This window comes from Gobio gobio, assembly GCF_949357685.1.
Source record: "Gobio gobio genome assembly, chromosome: 9".
NCBI classification, from domain to species: domain Eukaryota; kingdom Metazoa; phylum Chordata; class Actinopteri; order Cypriniformes; family Gobionidae; genus Gobio; species Gobio gobio.
In genome coordinates this window covers 1,805,650-1,830,649 of record NC_137115.1, presented here as the reverse complement: position 1 = coordinate 1,830,649, position 25,000 = coordinate 1,805,650, and the positions used below count along the sequence as shown (strand labels likewise).

Sequence of the window (25,000 nt, the reverse complement as noted above, 5' to 3'; positions counted from 1 at the left end):
TGTACGGTTGTGTCCTTGTACGTGGACATGTGACCACAGCGCCTGACATATGCAGATTGTTCAGTGAGGTTGCACTGTATTTCCTGGAGTCCGGACAGCTCACATATGGCCGTCTTCATCCAGACAGGTGAGATGATTTCCTGGAGCGCTGCTCTTCTCATGCAGGGATAATTGCCGCACAGACACACGAGTTTAGTCTAAACACACGCACCGAGCAGCTGTTTCACACCACATAAAGGAACCCCTCGCAATCTGCAACATCTAATTGATCGTTGTTTTTCTGTTCGCAGCATTACACCGAAAACGTAAGAAATTAGACACCATCTTCACTGCAAAAACAACATCTAATGGAAGCCGTGTTTAACAGCAAGAGATGGATTACCAAGCGTAAACCGAGCGAGATCCCATGAGCCTCGTGCACACTCTTTTAAACAGGCCCAGATGCATTATCACGCTTCATTATATTCTCCCAGAAGCCACTTCAGACTTCACAATCATCAAGCCGCACAATGCAAAAGAGGATGCATTGAAGAAAACACCGTCATCTTACCAGCCATCATCTTCTGAGCTTCGTACGGCTCCATGTATCCGTCGTTCTCCGTTGGCTTTTCTGTGACCGTCTGGGTTCCGCCCGCCTGGTCCGCAGCGTCGAAGGGGTCGGCGTAGTCCTCTAGGATGATGAGCTGAGCAACACAAAGAGATAAAACACTGAGAAACTTCATTTAAATGAAATCTGTCAATCAAACGGACAGGGGCGCAGCTCTAAGGGGGGGGGGAGTTAGGACGATTCTAAGGGCCCACACACTTTTGGGGCCCCAGAGATCGGTTTTATTAGTAGTAACAGTACTAGTAGTAATGTATTATAAATGTATAATCTACCAAAGAGTTACAAATATAAAAAAAAGATGGCGCATTTCCGGCAAAATCCAGCAAAACGCTCCGCTCATGAACCGCTCACACTCACCGGTAAAACTACGTACACTCATATTCCACTCCGACGTGATAATTGTTGCAGAGGTATTTATTTTTATATTTATGTTTAAATATTATAATGTTTTTTATGTCTATGTTGTCAATCTGTCAATCTATGAAAAGTGAACAGCATGAGATAGGACACATCATAAGAAGAATGGAGTTGATCAGACATGATTGTGACCACTTCATTAAGTTTTGTTTTGTATAAATTGTATCTTAATTTTAATCAATGTTTCATCAGCCAATTGGGGCATTCTGGGTTGAGCGAGCGGAGCTTAATTGGTCAGTATTATTAAATTGCAGACAAAGATTTTGGATAGTTTGGTGTGGTAGAGGGCCCAATATCAAATTCTTTCATAGGGCCCAAAATTGCTAGCGGCGCCCCTGCACACGGATTACATCAATATCTCAATAAGTCAAAAGTTTGGATGTTTTTAATGTTCTTCTGCTCATCAAGGCTACATGTATTTGAATAAAGCATCTGTTCTCTATGTGAATATACAGTAAAGTGTCATTTATTCCTGTGATCAAATCTGAATTTATCATCATTCCTCCAGTCTTCAGTGTCACATGACCCTTCACTAATCATTCTCATATGAGGATCTGATGCTCAACACACACTTATGATTATGGTCAGTGAGGAAACACTACCATTCAAAAGTTCTCTTTTATTCAGAAGTGAGTCTGAAGAGAATCAGAGGACGAGAACAGAGTCTTTCATTAATTTATTTCTCTCCCACTGTTCTCGTCTCAGCAGGGACAAGATCAGCGGATGCGTACAGACGGAGGCTGTGGTGAACGGCACAGAAGGGATCCGAACACTTCTTCAGTCACACATACAGTCATTATAATTTCACACACAAATACTCTCAAAGACTAGTCTCGTGTCGCCTATCAACAAAGCTGCTCACTTGGGCCAAGAACCACTCACTTGGACCCTAATACTGTAAACCATTTTGTAGAGAAATGTACAGAGATATGAATGTTTTGACCAATAACCAATATATTGGCCGATACATCTCAATCTAATTTTCATTTTAAAGTGAACTAATCCATTAAGGTGACTAAATCCTGTCAGTACTGGGAGTTTGTCATATTCTCAAGCCACTTTAAACTCTGGCATCCCACAGGGCTCCGTTCTAGGTCCTATTTTATTCTCACTGCATGCATGTCCTTTGGGCTCATTTTTCCACAAACACAACTCATATCTACGCTAGTGACCTAAAGTTGTCAGACCACTCATCTTCCTTCCACAATGCCTTCACATTTGCCTATTAGACTAGTCTCGTGTCGCCTATCAATAAAGCTGCTCACTTGGGCCAAGAACCGCTCACTTGGACACTAATACTGTAAACCATTTTGTAGAGAATTGTACAGAGATATGAATATTTTGACCAATAACCAATATATTGGCCGATACATCTCAATCTAATTTTCATTTTAAAGTGAACTAATCCATTAAGGTGACTAAATCCTGTCAGTACTGGGAGTTTGTCATATTCTCAAGCCACTTTAAACTCTGGCATCCCACAGGGCTCCGTTCTAGGTCCTATTTTATTCTCACTGCATGCGTGTCCTTTGGGCTCATTTTTCCACAAACACAACTCATATCTATGCTAGTGACCTAAAGTTGTCAGACCACTCATCTTCCTTCCACAATGCCTTCACATTGGCCTATTAGACTAGTCTTGTGTCGCCTATCAACAAAGCTGCTCACTTGGGCCAAGAACCGCTCACTTGTACCCTAATACTGTAAATCATTTTGTACAGAGATTAATTTTTTTTTAGAGATGCACCAATATGAATATTTTGACCAATAACCGATATATTGGCCAATACATTTCAATCTAATTTTCATTTTAAAAGTGAAATAATCCATTAAAGGTGACTAAGTCCTATCTGTACTGGGAGTTTGTCTTCAAGCAACTTTAAACTGTGGCGTCCCACAGGGCTCTGTTCTAGGTCCTATTTTATTCTCACTTGCATGCGTGTCCTTTGGGCTAATTTTTCCACAAACACAACTCATATCTATGCTAGTGACCTAAAGTTGTCAGACCACTCCACCAGTTGAACATATCATCATCTTCCTTCCACAATGCCTTCACATTTGCCTATTAGACTAGTCTTGTGTCGCCTATCAACAAAGCTGCTCACTTGGGCCAAGAACCGCTCACTTGGACACTAATACTGTAAACCATTTTGTAGAGAATTGTACAGAGATATGAATATTTTGACCAATAACCAATATATTGGACGATACATCTCAATCTAATTTTCATTTTAAAGTGAACTAATCCATTAAGGTGACTAAGTCCTATCTGTACTGGGAGTTTGTCATATTCTCAAGCAACTTTAAACTGTGGCATCCCACAGGGCTCCGTTCTAGGTCCTATTTTATTCTCACTTGCATGCGTGTCCTTTGGGCTCATTTATCCACAAACACAACTCATATCTATGCTAGTGACCTAAAGTTGTCAGACCACTCATCTTCCTTCCACAATGCCTTCACATTGGCCTATTAGACTAGTCTTGTGTCGCCTATCAACAAAGCTGCTCACTTGGGCCAAGAACCGCTCACTTGGACCCTAATACTGTAAATCATTTTGTACAGAGATTAAATTTTTTTTAGAGATGCACCAATATGAATATTTTGACCAATAACCGATATATTGGCCGATACATTTCAATCTAATTTTCATTTTAAAGTGAACTAATCCATTAAGGTGACTAAGTCCTGTCAGTACTGGGAGTTTGTCTAATTCTCAAGCAACTTTAAACTGTGGTGTCCCACAGGGCTCCGTTCTAGGTAATATTTTATTCTCACTGTATGCGTGTCCTTTGGGCTCATTTTTCCACAAACACAACTCATATCTATGCTAGTGACCTAAAGTTGTCAGACCACTCATCTTCCTTCCACAATGCCTTCACATTGGCCTATTATTGTGGTATAATCCATGCTATATTCATGTGCAGTATGTATGATGCCGACTGTGAAGGGATTGTGGGTGGTTTGTGGGTGTGCCGTCTGACGCTGAGACAGACAAAGAGAATCAACAGAAAAGAAGCATAAACTGTTGGTCTCTGTTCACACAACATTGCACAAACACAGGCTTCGGCGCGCAGACATGTTTAATTGTAGGCCTGTTCGTTTTGTAAAGAGTATTTCACACGCATGATGGTAAACGCACATGACCAACGCTCTGAATGAATGCTGGAATTTAGTCTCCTGAAATCACAAAGCTGTAATCAATGACTCTGTGCTTCAAAATACACAGTTTCAAGAGAGGATGTGACCAAACAATACGCTTGAAGTGTTGGAATAGCAGTCATCCAACGGAGCGTAAACTCCCAGCAGTATAAAGATGCAATCCATGCAATCACACACTGTATTCTGCAACGTTAATGCCAACTCATGTTCAGGAAGCTGTGATATAATACCCTTGCACAAAGTTGAATGAATAATTCAATTGAGTATAATGGCAACACTATCTGCGGTCTGAAATTAAAAATGATTTTGCCCACAGCAAGAAGGAAAGAGTTCAGTGAGATTGTGCCATCTGCTGCGCTGGCCCTTGGCGGACGTTTGGACTCTGAATTTGGACAAGTCTCCGTTTTCCTCTGGGGCAGAACAACCACCGTTTGGAGCAAAACAAACGCAGCAGAAGCCGGCTCACTCTGTATGCAATCTACACCAACTAAAACAAACGCTATTCATCTCGCATATTCAACATTCTTTGTAGAAGGTCAGTGTGTGTTTTGGAAATGAATCTCTGTAATTGTTCTCTAAGGCTTGAGGTTAAAAGAAAGACAAGAGCATTGCCATAATTTAAGAACTACAAATAGACCTCAGCCACACACAGAAAGGAAACCACAACGTCCCAGTCACAACTTTCTGATTCATGTTTATTGGATATTTCGGATAAGTTAGAAACTACCATAGCACAGGGTCGGCTTTTCTTAAAGGGATAGTTCACCCAAAAATTAAAATTAGCCCATAATTTACTCACCCTCAAGTCATCCGAGGTGTGTGTGACATTCTTCTTTCAGACGAATATAATCTGAGTTATATTGCAAAAGTCCAGGCTAATCCAAGCATTAGAATTGGATTCATAGTTTTTGAAGTCCATAAAAAGTGCATCTGTCCGTCATATAACTGCTCCACGCGGCTCTGGGGTGTTAATAAAGGCCTTCTGAAGCGAATCGATGCGTTTGTGTAAGAGAAATATCCTTATTTAAAACTTTATAAAATAAACTTTCGGCCGACCGCCTTCCCTGTTCAATTTATGGAAAAATTGTGTAAAGTTCCCCTGCAGATGGAAAGACTAACGCTCAGCTCCGCTCGTCATGATGTCACGAACACGAGAGTTTTACTTTCAACATTCAACACTTTGCCACGGAAGGTGGTCGGCCGAATGTTTACTTGATAAAGTTATAAATATGGATATTTTTCTTACACAAACGCATCGATTCGCTTCAGAAGGCCTTTATTAACACCCCAGAGCCGCGTGGAGCAGTTATATGACGGCCAGATGCACTTTTTATGGACTTCAAAAACAGAGCAACTATTCATCCAATTCTAATGCTTGGATTAGCCTGGACTTTTGTAATATAACTCAGATTTTATTAGTCTGAAAGAAGAATGTCACACACACCTCGGATGACTTGAGGGAGAGTAAATTATGGGCTAATTTTCATTTTTGGGTGAACTATCCCTTTAAGGTAACCAAGTCCTATCTGACGGACAGAACCTTTTCAGTTTTGAAAATGTGTCTTTCTCTCTAGCATCTTTAAACTGTGGTATCCCACAGGGCTCCGTTCTGGGACCTACAGTATTTTATTGTCCCTGCATGTGTGTTAGGTTTGCACAATATATCGGTTAAGCATTGATATCAACTCAGATGAACTCAAGTGATTTTTTTGAGGGGTGAGCCAATACTTTTGGCGATAGTGTATGTTGCAGAAAAATGTCACAATGTCATTTTTATCCAATATCGGGCAGCCCTAATGTGTGTCCTTTGTGCTTGGTTTTCTGCAAACACTACTTTTCTTTTTAATCAACTCTATGCTAATGACTCAGTTGTCAAACCACTCAAACCGGGTAAAGGTATAATCATCTACTCAACACTATTACTGCCTGGAAGAGTTAAATATTGGTTGGGGAGAAGCCTGATTAATGATGAGAAGTCAACCCTTCAAGTCAACCAATGAGATCTGCAATTGATCAACTTCCTTTTGATTGATGCATTTCATCATGTAAAAATAGCATAATGCACTCGTCCTTTACAACTGTAACTCTCTCAGCACCATCTGTCCCGCTGCAACTCTTCCAGAATGCAGCTGCCACTCTTCTGACAGGCTAGAGAATGAGGGTTTTATTACTCCAGCCTTGGCTTTTCTCCATTGGCTTGAGTTTAAGGTGCCACTGTTTGTTTTTAAGCCTTTGCATGGCTTACCACTACAATATATTCGGATATATCCCACCCACTAACAGGTGATGAAGAGATCATCAGTTAAATTGTCCACATTATGTCCATCAGATCTTCTCCAACATGAAATACAACTGACGACAGGAAATTATGAGATTAAGGATTCGGTCCATTGGTTGTAGGTCAGATTCTCAAAGTTCTGGACCAGGTTAAACCATCGTTTTCAAACAAGTTCCTTGAAAACTCTCTCCATTGTTCAGACAAGCATGTAATCGCACCCCAAACTCATGCCAATCGAGACCGGTGCACAAAGCTCCACAAAAGTCGACCTACAAATGGTTTACACATTACTGTTTCTTCACATGCAAGTGGGAAAGGAAGAAGTATTTTAACATCAAACAGAGAAGAAGAAGAAGAAGAAGAAAACATCTACATAACCTAAGACCCACAATTAGGATTTTTTAAAGTAAGTTAGCTGGAAACCCTGCATTTTTCTAAGTTTAAGGTATGAGGGGGCTGTAGTAAAGCAGGCTCAGAGAAGCCATCATCATCTCTCTCTCTGTGTAATTACAGACTGTTCCTCTGAGAGAGAGAGAGAGAGAGAGAGAGAGAGAGAGAGAGAGAGAGAGAGAGAGAGAGAGAGAGAGAGAGAGAGAGAGAGAGAGAGAGAGAGAGAGAGAGAGAGAGAGAGAGAGAGAGAGAGAGAGAGAGAGAGAGAGAGAGAGAGAGAGAGAGAGAGAGAGAGACAGGCCCAGCATGAGCAGAAACTCCATGCACTTCATTTTCCTACCACAGATAAAGTTCCCGCAAAACATCACCGTTAATCAAAAACTGTAATGGCACAATGATGGATTTTAGAAACAACAGCACTGCAATTCATTGGAGAGTCAGAGCCGTTCTTCAGAGGCTGCCATGTTCACTCCCTCATCAGATCCAGTGTTTACAGAGAGACCAGAGTCAACCCAAACCACACCAAACACTGACTGAAGCTAAAACCAGAAACACAGTGCATTATGGGATGGGGCTAAAGCACATCATAACATGCTCTGGAGTCAGTTTTCAGTGTGCATGGATACTGTCTTCAAGAAGCATCAAGCGGGATCAATGGGATTCTAGATGAGGAGAAACGTCTTAATGATTGCTCAATACTGTCATGTCTAACAGGGTTTATCTAGAGATAAAGTATGAGCTGTTTACTGAAATAAAATAGATAAAAAGAAATAATTGGTGTACAAATAATGTTTATTTCAGAAAAGATGTCATAGTTTAGTTCAAGTACTAAATAACTAAAACTAACTTAAATAAAACCATAAAGACATAAAAAAACGAATAAAAATGACCAAAAAAAACACAACAAAATTACAATAAACAGAAAATATAAAATATTTATTAAAAAAAATACATTAAAATGCTAAAAATAAACCTAGACGTCACAGTTTTAGGTTAAGTTGACTACAACTAAAACTCAATTAAAAAATAAAATTACTCATTGTTAGTAAAAGCAAAATTTCTAAAACTGAAATTTAAAATTTTGTAAGACTTTAGTTTAGGGTCAATTCTCACGATTAACGAGTTGCTTATTGGCATTCATATTAGGATATTGTCTGTTTATTAATACTTATAAAGCACATATTAATGCCTTATTCTACATCCCTAAACTTAAACGCTACAAAAACTACCTCACCAACCATTAATAAGCAGTAAACTAGGGGTTCATTGAGGCAGAAGTCGTAGTTAACAGTGAGAATTGTACACTAATCTAAAGTATGACCTCAAATCTGTTAACAAAAGCTACACTAAAAACAACCCAAGTTGGGTTGAAAATGGACTAACCCAGCGATTGGGTTGTTTTAAGCAAAAATGTAACCCAACGTGTGGGTTAAAACAACCCAATTGCTGGGTTAGTCCATTTTCAACCCAACTTGGGTTGTTTTAAACCCAGCATTTTTTAGAGTGTATAATATCTGGATGATGGTTTATTGTTGCATTCTGTTTTTCATGAATATGCCGTCATTCTGAAGCGAGCCAACACGGCCTTCATTATCATGTGATGGGGACAGCAGATGTCCTCTTGAGTGGATTACACCATCAAGGTATTTCTCTAATATTACCTGGCACAAGAGCCAAACGCTGGAACGCCCCGGGCTTAGAGGAAATATGGTCTTATTATAACGCAAGGACAAACAAGCATCAAACAGAGGACAGACTGAGATTGAGCCATGTTTCGATCTCTCGTGTGAAGCCGGTTGTGAATGTCGGGGCTGCTTTCGCTCGCAAACACGTCAAGGTCAGCCTTGAACTCAATCTCCATCCACAGCATTATCTCAGAGCGACACCGAGGCATCCCGAGCATTCACACACGGACAACGGCTTCTGGAAACCAACGGATTCGCCATTATAAAGCCATTCAATCATGCATTCAAACCTCTTTAGCAGACGGTTTCTAATGGACAAACACATAGGCATGCAAATGTACAAATGTACACCGCAAAGGCATTTTAAGACAAAATGCTTGTAATATTTTGCAAAATGCATATGAAATCAACAGCTGAGAAGACAATGGATGTATTTATTAGGGGTGTAACGGTACACAAAACTGACGGTTCATAAAAAATTGCTTATTTTTAATAAACACTGGTTTACTGAAAAAATGGTGTCTGTCCTTAAATGAATTCAGTTATAACTCAAAGTGTCTTAAAGATAAAGCTGTAAACTATAGGAGCACTTACACACACACATTACTGTAATAGTAAAGGACAGAGCCCAAACTATGAGCATAAACTCAGCTGATATTCATGTTTAGATATAATAATCATCACTCAAATAACACATTGTGTGCAAACATGTGAACTTCACATAAAGCAGTTTTTGCATTAAATCTAATTATAAAATTCAGTTTTTACTCCAATTCATTGTTGAAATATAATCACTTACACACAGGGGCTGATTTATTTAAGCACACATTAATAATCCAGACATCAGTAACAGGTTCAGTGGAATATAGTGAATATAACGGCTAATATACATTCACCTAAAGGATTATCAGGAACACCTGTTCAATTTCTCATTAATGCAATTATCTAATCAACCAATCACATGGCAGTTGCTTCACTGCATTTAGGGGTGTGGTCCTGGTCAATCTCCTGAACTCCACACTGAATGTCGGAATGGGAAAGAAAGGAGATTTAAGCAATTTTGAGCGTGGCATGGTTGTTGGTGCCAGACGGGCCGGTCTGAGTATTTCACAATCTGTTCAGTTACTGGGATTTTCACACACAACCATTTCTAGGGTTTACAAAGAATGGTGTGAAAAGGGAAAAACATCCAGTCTGCGGCAGTCCTGTGGGCGAAAATGCCTTGTTGATGCTCGAGGTCAGAGGAGAATGGGCCGACTGATTCAAGCTGATAGAAGAGCAACTTTGACTGAAATAACCACTCGTTACAACCGAGGTCTGCAGCAAAGCATTTGTGAAGCCACAACACACACAACCTTGAGGCGGATGGGCTACAACAGCAGAAGACCCCACCGGGTACCACTCATCTCCACTACAAATAGGAAAAAGAGGCGACAATTTGCACCAGCTCACCAAAATTGGACAGTTGAAGACTGGAAAAATGTTGCCTGGTCTGATGAGTCTGGATTTCTGTTGAGACATTCAGATGGTAGAGTCAGAATTCGTCTGAAGTATGTGCTGGACACCTGACAGAGACTCATGCGCGCACAGATCACACCTGCATGAGCGGTTCCATTACACAGAGAAAGATCTCACTCTGTGTTGAGCTGAAGCGTGTTGGCTCATTACACGACATACAAATCATCCAATCTCCATTAAAGCCGAATGAATTTGGGAAGCAGTTAATATGGAGAACGCAGGGCGATAATGAGGAGACTGAAGCCGCTTGCATTTCTCCTCTCATGTGAAATCTGACATCCTTTGAGGGCCATAAATCTGACTGGGATCCACAAACTGTAAATCTCACACAGCTCAAATTACTCCTGTGTGTGTTGCTCCGAGCCCATCTCTACCTCCGGAAATATTCCGACTTGACATTTCTCCTGATAACACCATCCCGGCTGTCAAAGCGCCACGGCCGGAGGCTGAAAGCAGGAGGAGGAAGAGAGGACTGACGTTGATGATTTACGCCTGGAGCCGCGGGGGACTTCAGCGCCGGATAACCTAATCGGACCGGAGGCTTAGCGGCACGATTGCATTAAGGGCCGTTTCAAAGGGGCCCTTTCTGCTGTTGTTGTGCTTTTGCCGGTAACGCTTTGTAAAGCAGCGAGCAGCGATCAAATCTAATGAGAAGGCCCGCTGAGGGGCCAATCGACCCCGGCACAAAGCTGCTCAGAGAGAGAGAGAGAGAGGAGAGAGAGAGAGAGAGAGAGAGAGAGAGAGAGAGAGAGAGAGAGAGAGAGAGAGAGAGAGAGAGAGAGAGAGAGAGAGAGAGAGAGAGAGAGAGAGAGAGAGAGAGAGAGAGAGAGAGAGAGAGAGAGAGAGAGAGAGAGAGAGAGAGAGAGAGAGAGAGAGAGAGAGAGAGAGAGAGAGAGAGAGAGAGAGCAAACCAACCACACCTGAGATTTGATAAAGCAGCCGACACCGAATGTTTGCTTGTGTTTCTGACTTCACTCCAAACACACTCACGGTTATACAGTCGCATAACATCAGCAGATCCACAGACTGTGAACTGTAAACTCATCAGGATGTGGATCAGAGGATTCAGGGCTGATGTGTTCATCATTTCCACACTTCAGGACCCTAGCGAAGGGCCAGAAGAACAGAATCACGTCCAGCTGTGTCACAGATCCAGTCACATCACAGGAGCAGTGAATCAACGACTGAAGAACAGATGCTGATTCCTCCATCACAACCACCAGAACACACACGTCATTCAGTTACACTGACAACTCCTACTTTCAATCACGTCTTTCAAACACTGCCTACTGCCATTTTGGATACTAGTACCAGTATAACACGTACTATTTACTTTACTGTGATTATTATTAGATATGTGCACATATTTCAGAATATATTGAGTGTACTGTTTATTATAATATAATGTTTGTGGATCTGTGTGCACTGATGAAATTCAACAAATGTCACGATTATATTTCAAACCAAAAATATATATATGTAATGTTATGTGCTATGTTGTATTACGTGTTACTTTGTGTTACATGTTATGTTGTTACGTGTTATGTTACGTTACATGTTGTTACATGTAATTACCTTTTGTTCCATTACGTGTTATGTTACATTACGTGTTGTTACGTGTGTTATATTACATTATTTGTTTTATGTTACGTCATGTGTTATGTTACATCACGTGTTATGTTACGTCACGTGTTATGTTACGTCACGTGTTATGTTACGTCACGTGTTATGTTACGTCACGTGTTATGTTACGTCATGTGTTATGTTACGTCACGTGTTATGTTACGTCACGTGTTATGTTACGTCACGTGTTATGTTACGTCACGTATTATATTACGTCACGTGTCACGTTACGTCACGTGTCACGTTACGTCACGTGTCACGTTACGTCACGTGTCACGTTACGTCACGTGTCACGTTACGTCACGTGTCACGTTACGTCACGTGTTGTGTTACGTCACGTGTTATGTTACGTCACGTATTATGTTACGTCATGTGTTATGTTACGTCACGTCACGTGTCATGTACTTCACGTATTATGTTACGTCATGTGGTATGTTACGTCACGTGTTGTTATGTCGTGTTATGTTATGGGTTACATTAAGTGTTACGTCACCTGTTGTGTTATGTTATGTGTTGTTACGTCATGTTATGTTATGTGTTGTTACATTATGTGTTGGGCCGTGTTATGTTATGTCATGTGTTATGTTACATCGTGTTGTGTTACGTCATGTGTTATGTTACATGTTACGTCATGTGTTATGTTACGTCACGTGTTATGTTACATCGTGTTATGTTATGTCATGTGTTACGTTACGTCATGTGTTATGTTACATGTTACGCCATGTGTTATGTTACGTCACGTGTTATGTTACGTCATGTATTATGTTACATCGTGTTATGTTATGTCATGTGTTATGTTACATGTTACGTCATGTGTTATTTTACGTCGTGTTATGTTAGGTCATGTGTTATGTTATGTCATGTGTTATGTTACATCATGTGTTATGTTACATGTTACGTCATGTGTTATGTTACGTCATGTATTATGTTACATCGTGTTATGTTATGTCATGTGTTATGTTACATCATGTGTTATGTTACATGTTACGTCACGTGTTATGTTCCGTCATGTATTATGTTACATCGAGTTATATTATGTCATGTGTTATGTTACATGTTACGTCATGTGTTATTTTACGTTGTGTTATGTTAGGTCATGTGTTATGTTATGTCATGTGTTATGTTACATCGTGTTATGTTACATCATGTGTTGTTACATCATGTTATGTTACATCGTGTTATGTTACGTCATGTGTTGTGTTACATCGTGTTGTTATGTTATGTATTATTACGTCATGTTATGTTATGTGTTGTTACGTCGTGTTATGTTGTGTTGTTACGTCATGTTATGTTGTGTTGTTACGTTATTTGATGTTCCGTGTTATATCATGTGTTATGTTACATTGTGTTATGTTACGTCATGTGTTATGTTACATGTTACGTCATGTGTTATGTTACAACGTTATGTTACGTCATGTGTTATGTTATGTGTTGTTACGTTGTGTTGTTCCGTGTTGTTACATCACGTGTTATGCTACATCGTGTTATGTTACATCACGTGTTATGTTACGTGTTGTTAGGTGTTATGTTACATGTTATGTGTGTTATATTACGTTATGTGTGTCACATGCAGGGCGTGTAACAGTCACTCCCACTAGCCAATTTGTCGGGTTGAATTTTATTGTAGTCCTCTCAAAAGGCGTCTGTGATAAATTGCATTGCGCATTATAACCAATCACACGTGATTCTGTTGAGTTTATGTCTAATAATCAGAGGCGTTCAGATCAGTCATCACTGAAACGCTGGACTTTTGCAGCACCATATGTTTAAATTCAAGATTGGTGGGCTATTAAAAAATTATATATATATAATTTATAAAAATGTAAAACAAAAATTGACCCAAATGTAAACGAGTTCTTGCATGTATTATGTATCAATGTTCCCCTTCTCACTGACCGTAACTCTCCTCACACCTCATGTGTTTTGCTAATCTAATTTATTAGCAATCAAAATTAAGCCTCCACAGAACACATTTCATAAAAGTGCATCAAATTTCACACAGCTTGAGAGCAAAAGTGATTTTTATGTCACTTCGAGAAGTTGTTAGTGGAGCCATTGATCATGTGCCACGAGTCATCCATCACAGACTTGAGCAGAGGAGAGGAACACGAGAACATGAGAATACAGAACACGAGAACATGAGAACATGAGAATACAGAACACGAGAACATGAGAACATGAGAACATGAGAACATGAGAACATGAGAATACAGAACACGAGAACACGAGAACATGAGAACACAGAACACAGAACACGAGAACATGAGAATACAGAACACGAGAACATGAGAACATGAGAATACAGAACACGAGAACATGAGAATACAGAACACGAGAACATGAGAACATGAGAATACAGAACACGAGAACACGAGAACATGAGAATACAGAACACGAGAACATGAGAATACAGAACACGAGAACATGAGAACATGATATTACAGAACACGAGAACATGAGAATACAGAACACGAGAACATGGGAACACAAGAACACGGGAACATGGGAACACGAGCACACAAGAATACAGAACACGAGAACATGGGAACACTGGAACACGAGAAGATCGGAACACGAGAACACGAGAACACGAGAACACGAGAATACAGAACACGAGAACATGGAAACACGGGAACACGAGAATACAGAACACGAGAACATGGAAACACGAGAACACGAGAATACAGAACACGAGAACATGGAAACACGGGAACACCAGAACATGGGAACACGAGAACACGAGAACACGAGAACACGAGAACATGGGAACATGAGAATACAGAACACGAGAACATCGGAACACGAGAACATGAGAATACAGAACATGAGAACATGGGAACACGAGAACACGAGAATACAGAACACGAGTACATGGGAACACGAGAACATGGGAACACGAGAACACGAGAATACAGAACACGAGAACATGGGAACACGAGAACATGGGAACACGAGAACACGAGAATACAGAACACGAGAACACGAGAACACGAGAACACGAGAACACGAGAACACGAGAACACAGAACACGAGTACATGGGAACACGAGAACATGGGAACACGAGAATACAGAACACGAGAACATGGGAACACGAGAACATGGGAACACGAGAACACGAGAATACAGAACACGAGAACACGAGAACACGAGAACACAGAACACGAGTACATGGGAACACGAGAACATGGGAACACGAGAACATGGGAACACGAGAATACAGAACACGAGAACATGGGAACACGAGAACACGAGAACATGGGAACACGAGAACACGAGAACACGAGAATACAGAACACGAGTACATGGGAACACGAGAACATGGGAACACGAGAACATGGGAACACAAGAACATGGGAACACGAGAACACGAGAATACAGAACACGAGAACATGGGAACACGAGAACACGAGAACAGGAGAACATGGGAACACAGGAACACGAGAACATGGAAACACGAGAACACGAGAACACGGGAACACGAGAACACGAGAACACGAGAACACGAGAACACGAGAACACGAGAACACGAGAACATGGGAACACGAGAACACGGGAACATGAGAACACGGGAACACGAGAACACGAGAACATGGGAACAGGAGAACATGGGAACAGGAGAACGAGAACATGGAAACACGAGAACACGAGAACATGGGAACACAGGAACATGGGAACACGAGAACATGGGAACACGAGAACATGGGAACACGGGAACATGGGAACACGAGAACATGGGAACAGGAGAACATGGGAACACGGGAACATGGGAACACGAGAACATGGGAACAGGAGAACATGGGAACACGAGAACATGGGAACACGAGAACATGGGAACACGGGAACATGGGAACATGGGAACACGAGAACACGAGAACACGAGAACACGAGAACACGAGAACACGAGAACATGGGAACACGAGAACATGGGAACATGAGAACATGGGAACACGGGAACACGAGAACACGAGAACATGGGAACACGAGAACATGGGAACATGAGAACATGGGAACACGGGAACATGGGAACACAGGAACACGAGAACATGGAAACACGAGAACATGGGAACATGAGAACATGAGAACATGGGAACACGAGAACATGGGAACATGAGAACATGGGAACACGGGAACATGGGAACATGGGAACACAGGAACACGAGAACATGGAAACACGAGAACATGGGAACATGAGAACACGGGAACACGAGAACACGAGAACATGGGAACACGAGAACATGGGAACATGAGAACATGGGAACACGGGAACATGGGAACACAGGAACACGAGAACATGGGAACATGAGAACATGGGAACACGAGAACACGAGAACATGGGAACACGAGAACATGGGAACATGAGAACATGGGAACACGGGAACATGGGAACACAGGAACACGAGAACATGGAAACACGAGAACATGGGAACACGAGAATTGTTTGTTCAGTGTGCTTTTCAGAAGGAGGGGCTTCATAGAGACAGAGCGTTACTGACAGACTGAGAAGAGAGGAGCCGCAACACTGGAGGATATGAGGAGATAATCAACACTACAGCAGGAAGGGCATGATAGGTCTTCTTTAAACTTCAGCTTTAAAGGGTTAGTTCTGAAAAAAAAAAAGATTATTCCATGATTTCCTCTCCCTCAGGTCATCCTAGGTGTGTGTGGCATTCTCCTCTCAGACAAACACAATCAGAGTAATATTAATAATGCCCTGGCTCTACCAAGCTTTAGAATGGCAGCCCAAAATCTGAAGCCCAAAACAGTGCATCCATCTATCATGAAAATGCATCTATCCATCATAAAAGTGCATCTATCATCATAAAAGTGCATCTATCCATCATAAAAGTCCATCTGTCGATCATAAAAGAGCATCCATCCATCATAAAAGTGCATCCATCCATCATAAAAGTGCATCTGTCGATCATAAAAGAGCATCCATCCATCATAAAAGTGCATCTGTCGATCATAAAAGTGCATCCATCCATCATAAAAGTGCATCCATCCATCATAAAAGTGCATCTATCCATCATAAAAGTGCATCTGTCGATCATAAAAGAGCATCCTTCCATCATAAAAGTGCATCTGTCGATCATAAAAGTGCATCCATCCATCATAAAAGTGCATCCATCCATCATAAAAGTGCATCTATCCATCATAAAAGTGCATCTGTCGATCATAAAAGAGCATCCATCCATCATAAAAGTGCATCCATCCACCATAAAAGTGCATCCATCCATCATAAAAGTGCATCTATCATCATAAAAGTGCATCTGTCCATCATAAAAGTGCATCTGTCCATCATAAAAGTGCATCTATCCATCATAAAAGTGCATCTGTCCATCATAAAAGTGCATCTGTCCATCATAAAAGTGCATCTATCCATCATAAAAGTGCATCTATCCATCATAAAAGTGCATCTATCCATCATAAAAGTGCATCCATCCATCATAAAAGTGCATCCATCCATCATAAAAGTGCATCTATCCATCATAAAAGTGCATCTATCCATCATAAAAGTGCATCCATCCATCATAAAAGTGCATCTATCCATCATAAAAGTGCATCTGTCGATCATAAAAGAGCATCCATCCATCATAAAAGTGCATCTGTCGATCATAAAAGAGCATCCATCCATCATAAAAGTGCATCCATCCATCATAAAAGTGCATCTATCCATCATAAAAGTGCATCTATCCATCATAAAAGTGCATCTATCCATCATAAAAGTGCATCTATCCATCATAAAAGTGCATCCATCCATCATAAAAGTGCATCCATCCATCATAAAAGTGCATCTATCCATCATAAAAGTGCATCTGTCGATCATAAAAGAGCATCCATCCATCATAAAAGTGCATCCATCCATCATAAAAGTGCATCCATCCATCATAAAAGTGCTTCTATCCATCATAAAAGTGCATCTGTCCATCATAAAAGTGCATCTGTCCATCATAAAAGTGCATCTATCCATCATAAAAGTGCATCTATCCATCATAAAAGTGCACCTGTCCATCATAAAAGTGCTTCTATCCATCATAAAAGTGCATCCATCCATCATAAAAGTGCTTCTATCCATCATAAAAGTGCATCTATCCATCATAAAAGTGCATCCATCCATCATAAAAGTGCTTCTATCCATCATAAAAGTGCATCTGTCCATCATAAAAGTGCATCTGTCCATCATAAAAGTGCATCTGTCCATCATAAAAGTGCTTCTATCCATCATAAAAGTGCATCCATCCATCATAAAAGTGCTTCTATCCATCATAAAAGTGCATCTATCCATCATAAAAGTGCATCCATCCATCATAAAAGTGCTTCTATCCATCATAAAAGTGCATCTATCCATCATAAAAGTGCTTCTATCCATCATAAAAGTGCATCTATCCATCATAAAAGTGCATCCATCCATCATAAAAGTGCTTCTATCCATCATAAAAGTGCATCTGTCCATCATAAAAGTGCATCTATCCATCATAAAAGTGCATCTATCCATCATAAAAGTGCATCCATCCATCATAAAAGTGCTTCTATCCATCATAAAAGTGCATCTATCCATCATAAAAGTGCTTCTATCCATCATAAAAGTGCATCTATCCATCATAAAAGTGCATCTATCCATCATAAAAGTGCATCCATCCATCATAAAAGTGCATCCATCCATCATAAAAGTGCTTCTATCCATCATAAAAGTGCATCTGTCCATCATAAAAGTGCATCTATCCATCATAAAAGTGCATCCATCCATCATAAAAGTGCTTCTATCCATCATAAAAGTGCATCTGTCCATCATAAAAGTGCATCTATCCATCATAAAAGTGCATCTATCCATCATAAAAGTGCATCTATCCATCATAAAAGTGCTTCTATCCATCATAAAAGTGCATCCATCCATCATAAAAGTGCTTCTATCCATCATAAAAGTGCATCTGTCCATCATAAAAGTGCATCTATCCATCATAAAAGTGCATCTATCCATCATAAAAGTGCTTCTATCCATCATAAAAGTCCATCTGTCCATCATAAAAGTGCATCTATCCATCATAAAAGTGCTTCTATCCATCATAAAAGTGCATCTATCCATCATAAAAGTGCATCTATCCATCATAAAAGTGCATCTATCCATCATAAAAGTGCTTCTATCCATCATAAAAGTGCATCCATCCATCATAAAAGTGCTTCTATCCATCATAAAAGTGCATCTGTCCATCATAAAAGTGCATCTATCCATCATAAAAGTGCATCCATCCATCATAAAAGTGCTTCTATCCATCATAAAAGTGCATCTGTCCATCATAAAAGTGCATCTATCCATCATAAAAGTGCATCCATCCATCATAAAAGTGCTTCTATCCATCATAAAAGTGCATCTATCCATCATAAAAGTGCATCCATCCATCATAAAAGTGCTTCTATCCATCATAAAAGTGCTTCTGTCCATCATAAAAGTGCATCTATCCATCATAAAAGTGCATCTATCCATCATAAAAGTGCATCTATCCATCATAAAAGTGCATCTATCCATCATAAAAGTGCATCTATCCATCATAAAAGTGCATCCACCCATCATAAAAGTGCTTCTATCCATCATAAAAGTGCATCTATCCATCATAAAAGTGCATCTATCCATCATAAAAGTGCATCCATCCATCATAAAAGTGCATCTGTCCATCATAAAAGTGCTTCTATCCACATAAAAGTGCATCTGTCCATCATAAAAGTGCATCTATCCATCATAAAAGTGCATCTATCCATCATAAAAGTGCATCTATCCATCATAAAAGGGCATCCATATACATTTAATCATGGGATATTTTTTGGGTGAACTAACCCTTTAACACATTCTTGATCTCCTCATTCAGTGAAAGATCGTTCTTCTGCTTCGGTCTCTGTGACTCGAGCGTCATTCTCTCGTCTGCAGGAGATCACAGCACGTTTAATACAGCACAGATATTCAAGATTAAACACTAGAGGACACGCTTGACAAAATCCAATTTCCTTTCCCCTCTGCTTCCCTTTCTCTCTCCAACAGATCCGAGTTTGAATTTAAGAGGGAAAGTGGAAGAAATGGAACCGCATTTGAGAAGTAAATCACATTTTGGATTTTAAAAAAGTGCACAAAACCAATTTTTTTTTTCCGGTAACACTACTTGAAGCCTTTATACATGATGCATTTTACAAATATTTGAATGCATTAATTATACCATATAATGCTCTCATGAAAAATTTAACCAATACATTATAATAGATATCTATTCATTATGCATCATATCAGTTAAGTAAAGTGTTTCTTCATGAAATGGGATTGTTCCCGCTCTGAGCTGCAGTTGTTGTGTTTGACAGGAAAGCCGGCCTGAAGCGATGAGGTCAGCGCGGATCTCTTGATTACAGGCGGAAACAGCCTGACCTCAGCTGACCCCTGGAGGAACACCAGAGGAGGCGGCCATTACACGCCCGGCCCACCAATGAGCCCAGACGGGTGGAGACCCACATCCACCCGGAGACACGGGGCTTTCCAGCAACCGGCTCACATGCAGCAATCAGCCCACGAGGATCATGGGAAAAACATGATCTACAAGGCATCCGTGCAGAATGAGATGAAGCGTGAGCGGTGTCATCCGCAGAGATCGAGATGCTGGAGGTGTGCTAACCGCTCCCTGTCTATTTCAGGGCGCAAGATCGGACTTGCCCAGTCAAAAGGGATTGTCAGGGAGCTGTAAACACTTCCTGTCAGGAAGAGAGCACTTCCTTAATCCTGAAGCAACAGCATTCAGACGTCCTTTTCCAGCACTAGAGCCCGAATCACCGCTCTCACTTCAGCTAAACCCAAACCTACGCCAGACCAAAGGGAAAACATCAGAGTCATGAGCACTTAAAGAGCGCTCGGCTTCACCCCTAGACTGCGGATATCTTCTCTAAAACATTCATTAGAACTAACAAGCCTGTGTTTGCTTTATTCAAAACAAGAGTCTCTGATGCAAGCTCAAATAAACAGCAGCATTAGGACATTTCCAAACATCTTATTTCTCCCATAAGGCCATCTCACCTTGATTGCCATAATCCCAGACGCTCAAACCACGAGAAAAGTCGACCATCACAGGGCAAAAAGAAGAGAAGAGAAGAGACACATGATGGGCTGAGAGACATTTATGCAGTCGCAGGCGATCCCAGTGCATCCATCCATCATAAAAGTGCATCTATCCATCATAAAAGTGCATCTATCCATCATAAAAGTGCATCTATCCATCATAAAAGTACATCCATCCATCATAAAAGTACATCTATCCATCATAAAAGTACATCTATCCATCATAAAAGTGCATCTGTCCATCATAAAAGTACATCCATCCATCATAAAAGTACATCTATCCATCATAAAAGTACATCTATCCATCATAAAAGTACATCTATCCATCATAAAAGTGCATCCATCCACCATAAAAGTGCATCCATCATCATAAAAGTACATCCATCCATCATAAAAGTACATCCATCCATCATAAAAGTGCATCCATCCATCATAAAAGTACATCTATCCATCATAAAAGTGCATCTATCCATCATAAAAGTGCATCCATCCATCATAAAAGTGCATCTATCCATCATAAAAGTGCATCTATCCATCATAAAAGAGCATCTGTCCATCATAAAAGAGCATCTGTCCATCATAAAAGTGCATCTGTCCATCATAAAAGTGCATCATCCATCATAAAAGTGCATCCATCCATCATAAAAGTGCATCTATCCATCATAAAAGTACATCTATCCATCATAAAAGTGCATCCATCCACCATAAAAGTGCATCCATCATCATAAAAGTACATCCATCCATCATAAAAGTACATCTATCCATCATAAAAGTGCATCCATCATCATAAAAGTACATCTATCCATCATAAAAGTACATCTATCCATCATAAAAGTGCATCCATCCATCATAAAAGTACATCCATCCATCATAAAAGTGCATCCATCTATCCATCATAAAAGTGCATCCATCCATCCATCATAAAAGTACATCTATCCATCATAAAAGTACATCTATCCATCATAAAAGTGCATCTATCCATCATAAAAGTGCATCTGTCCATCATAAAAGAGCATCTGTCCATCATAAAAGTGCATCTATCCATCATAAAAGTGCATCTATCCATCATAAAAGAGCATCTATCCATCATAAAAGTGCATCTGTCCATCATAAAAGTGCATCTATCCATCATAAAAGTGCATCTGTCCATCATAAAAGAGCATCTATCCATCATAAAAGAGCATCTATCCATCATAAAAGAGCATCTATCCATCATAAAAGAGCATCTATCCATCATAAAAGTGCATCTGTCCATCATAAAAGTGCATCTGTCCATCATAAAAGTGCATCTGTCCATCATAAAAGTGCAAAAGTGCATCTGTCCATCATAAAAGTGCATCTATCCATCATAAAAGTGCATCTGTCCATCATAAAAGTGCATCTATCCATCATAAAAGTGCATCTATCCATCATAAAAGTGCATCTGTCCATCATAAAAGTGCATCTGTCCATCATAAAAGTGCATCTGTCCATCATAAAAGTGCATCTGTCCATCATAAAAGTGCATCTGTCCATCATAAAAGTCCATCATAAAAGTGCATCTGTCCATCATAAAAGTGCATCTGTCCATCATAAAAGTGCATCTGTCCATCATAAAAGTGCATCTGTCCATCATAAAAGTGCATCCATCCCTAATTCTCAAATTTGTAACGTGAGATCTCGGGCTCTGATTGGTCTAGAAGCATGATCGACATGTCTATAGAGAGCTGAGATACTCCGCTTTTTTGACGTATGACGCAATACGTGATCAAATCACGGCTAACAAAGACGATCAAAACTAAGGATAATAAGAGTATTTGTCTGCATCACATGATTTGATCTGGACATCGGTGACATATCACAGTGTGGTGTGGCCACACATGCTCACACACATGTGAAAATGGTCTCATTTAGAAGAAAACTACCTAAGGAACGAGCTGATATAGCGTTTGAGGGTAGAAGCTCCACATGGCAGTAGTGATCCGAACAGGAACATGACTCATGTGTTTGCTTGTTCAAAGGAGTCAGTTCCATCTTCGTGATTCTTTTGATAATAACGTTACTGTAAAGTGTAGGTAAAGTGAAATAAACTGCACAGGGATAGTCTTGAGGGTGAGAGCTTTCATTTGATATATGACTTGTCTATTTTTGGTGAGATTGTGTGATATAAATATGAAATTTAATATTATTCATATGATTTTCTCAAGAGGGGGGTCATTGGGGGGGGGGGGGGGTCAAAATCAGACCTTATTATCTTTTTCTATGTAACATAAATGCAAAAGTGATTGGGTTATCAAGAAAGATTTTTCTTTTATGCCAAAAATCATCAGGATATTAAGATCATGTTCCATGAAGATATTTTGTTAATGTCCAACCGTAAATATATCATAAATGTATTATTAGTATTGATATGGACTTCATTTGGACAACTTTAAAGGAGATTTTCTCAATATTTAGATTTTTTGCACACTCAGATTCCAGATTGTCAAATATTGTCCTAACAAACCACATAAATGAAGATTATTTATTTAAAAAATGTCACCCTTATGACTGGTTTTGTGGTCCAGGGTCACATGTGCGCTTTAATTTCAGTTCAGATTTCTACATGCTCAACCAACATTTTTATATTAATTAATACAATTAAATATAGATGTACATTAATAATTGTAATATTTCTTTTAAAAATAATTTTAAATATTTACTTTATTTACATTTTGATAGAGTCAGCAGTTCAGATTTCTACTTCCTCAACCATATAAAAATTTAAATTTTTATTTTAATCAACTTACATGTAGAATTTTATATGTACATTTATAATTGTAATAACCAAACCACACATCAATGATGATTATTTATAGATGATGTGTCAAAACTGACCCTTATGATGGTGTTGTGCTCCAGGGTCTTTAATGTCACTTCTGATCAATTTAATGCTTCCTTGATGAATAAAAGCATTATTTAGTTGAACTTGCAGCAAAGTTTTGAATGTAGTGCATCACAAAAAATATGAAGCAGCACGACATAGAGAATACACTCACATAGAGAATACACTCACGTAGAGAATACACTCACATAGAGAATACACTCACGTAGAGAATACACTCACATAGAGAATACACTCACGTAGAGAATACACTCACATAGAGAATACACTCACATAGAGAATACACTCACATAGAGAACGTCTGGTTTACATTCTAATAATATTGCTCTGTTTTACTGTATTTATGATCAGAGAAACACAGCCCTGCAGAGCACAAGAACAACATTACAAATGTTCAATCATTCCACACTTCTGACTGCTGGATGATACCTCAGAAGAGTGTGTGTGTGTGTGTGTGTGTGTGTGTGTGTGTGTGTGTGTGTGTGTGTGTGTGTGTGTGTGTGTGTGTGTGTATATAAAGCTTTTGAAAGACTCGCTGGATGATGGTTAATGAAACATCAGTGTGTGTGTGTGTGTGTGTGTGTGTGTGTGTGTGTGTGTGTGTGTGTGTGTGTGTGTATATAAAGCTTTTGAAAGACTCGCTGGATGATGGTTAATGAAACATCAGTGTGTGTGTGTGTGTGTGTGTGTGTGTGTGTGTGTGTGTGTGTGTGTGTGTGTGTGTGTGTGTGTGTGTGTATAAAGCTTTTGAAAGACTCGCTGGATGATGGTTAATGAAACATCAGTGTGTGTGTGTGTGTGTGTGTGTGTGTGTGTGTGTGTGTGTGTGTGTGTGTGTGTGTGTGTGTTCATCTTGAGTGATGCATGCGATTGCTTTTGTCTTTCAGTAAGGTCAACTGCCTCATTCACCTGTTCAATTAAACATATCCACACACACACACACACACACACACACACACACACACACACACACACACACACACACACACACACAGAATGAAACACACACGGTTACCATAGTTACATATATCTGAACCGTGCAGAATGCATTCAGAACAATTAAGAGAAAGCGACTGATTCTGAGGGATAATAAATATCATCTGAAGCACTCCTCTTTTCCCTGAAACGGCTACAGAAAAGAGAAATGTTTACTAAATTAATAAATGCCACAAATGTAAGTACAATTTATACCTGAACCAATTTCAAGCATTTTGGAAGATCACCGATCATCATCAAAATTAAAAGAAATAAACATTTGAAATATATCCGTCTGTGTGTATTGAATGAATATAATATACAAGTTTCATTTTCTGAATGGAATTAGTGAAATAAATCAACTTTTTGATGATATTCTAATAATATGCCCAGCAC

The 25,000-nt window shown here is 39.7% G+C and overlaps 1 protein-coding gene across 7 annotated transcripts in view; it reads right to left on the bottom strand.

The window, feature by feature from the left end:
- Window positions 1–25,000, bottom strand: part of shf (Src homology 2 domain containing F) — a gene marked incomplete at its 3' end in the record, with an annotated part of 198,026 nt that overhangs the window by 166,557 nt on the left and 6,469 nt on the right. For all 7 annotated transcript variants that reach the window (XR_013817237.1, XR_013817238.1, XR_013817239.1 and 4 more), the window contains exon 2: window positions 551–683. Coding sequence is in view for 4 of the 7 variants with exons in the window: in XM_079825888.1 (XP_079682014.1) it covers window positions 551–683 (133 nt within the window). The remainder of the gene's footprint in view (window positions 1–550; window positions 684–25,000) is intronic.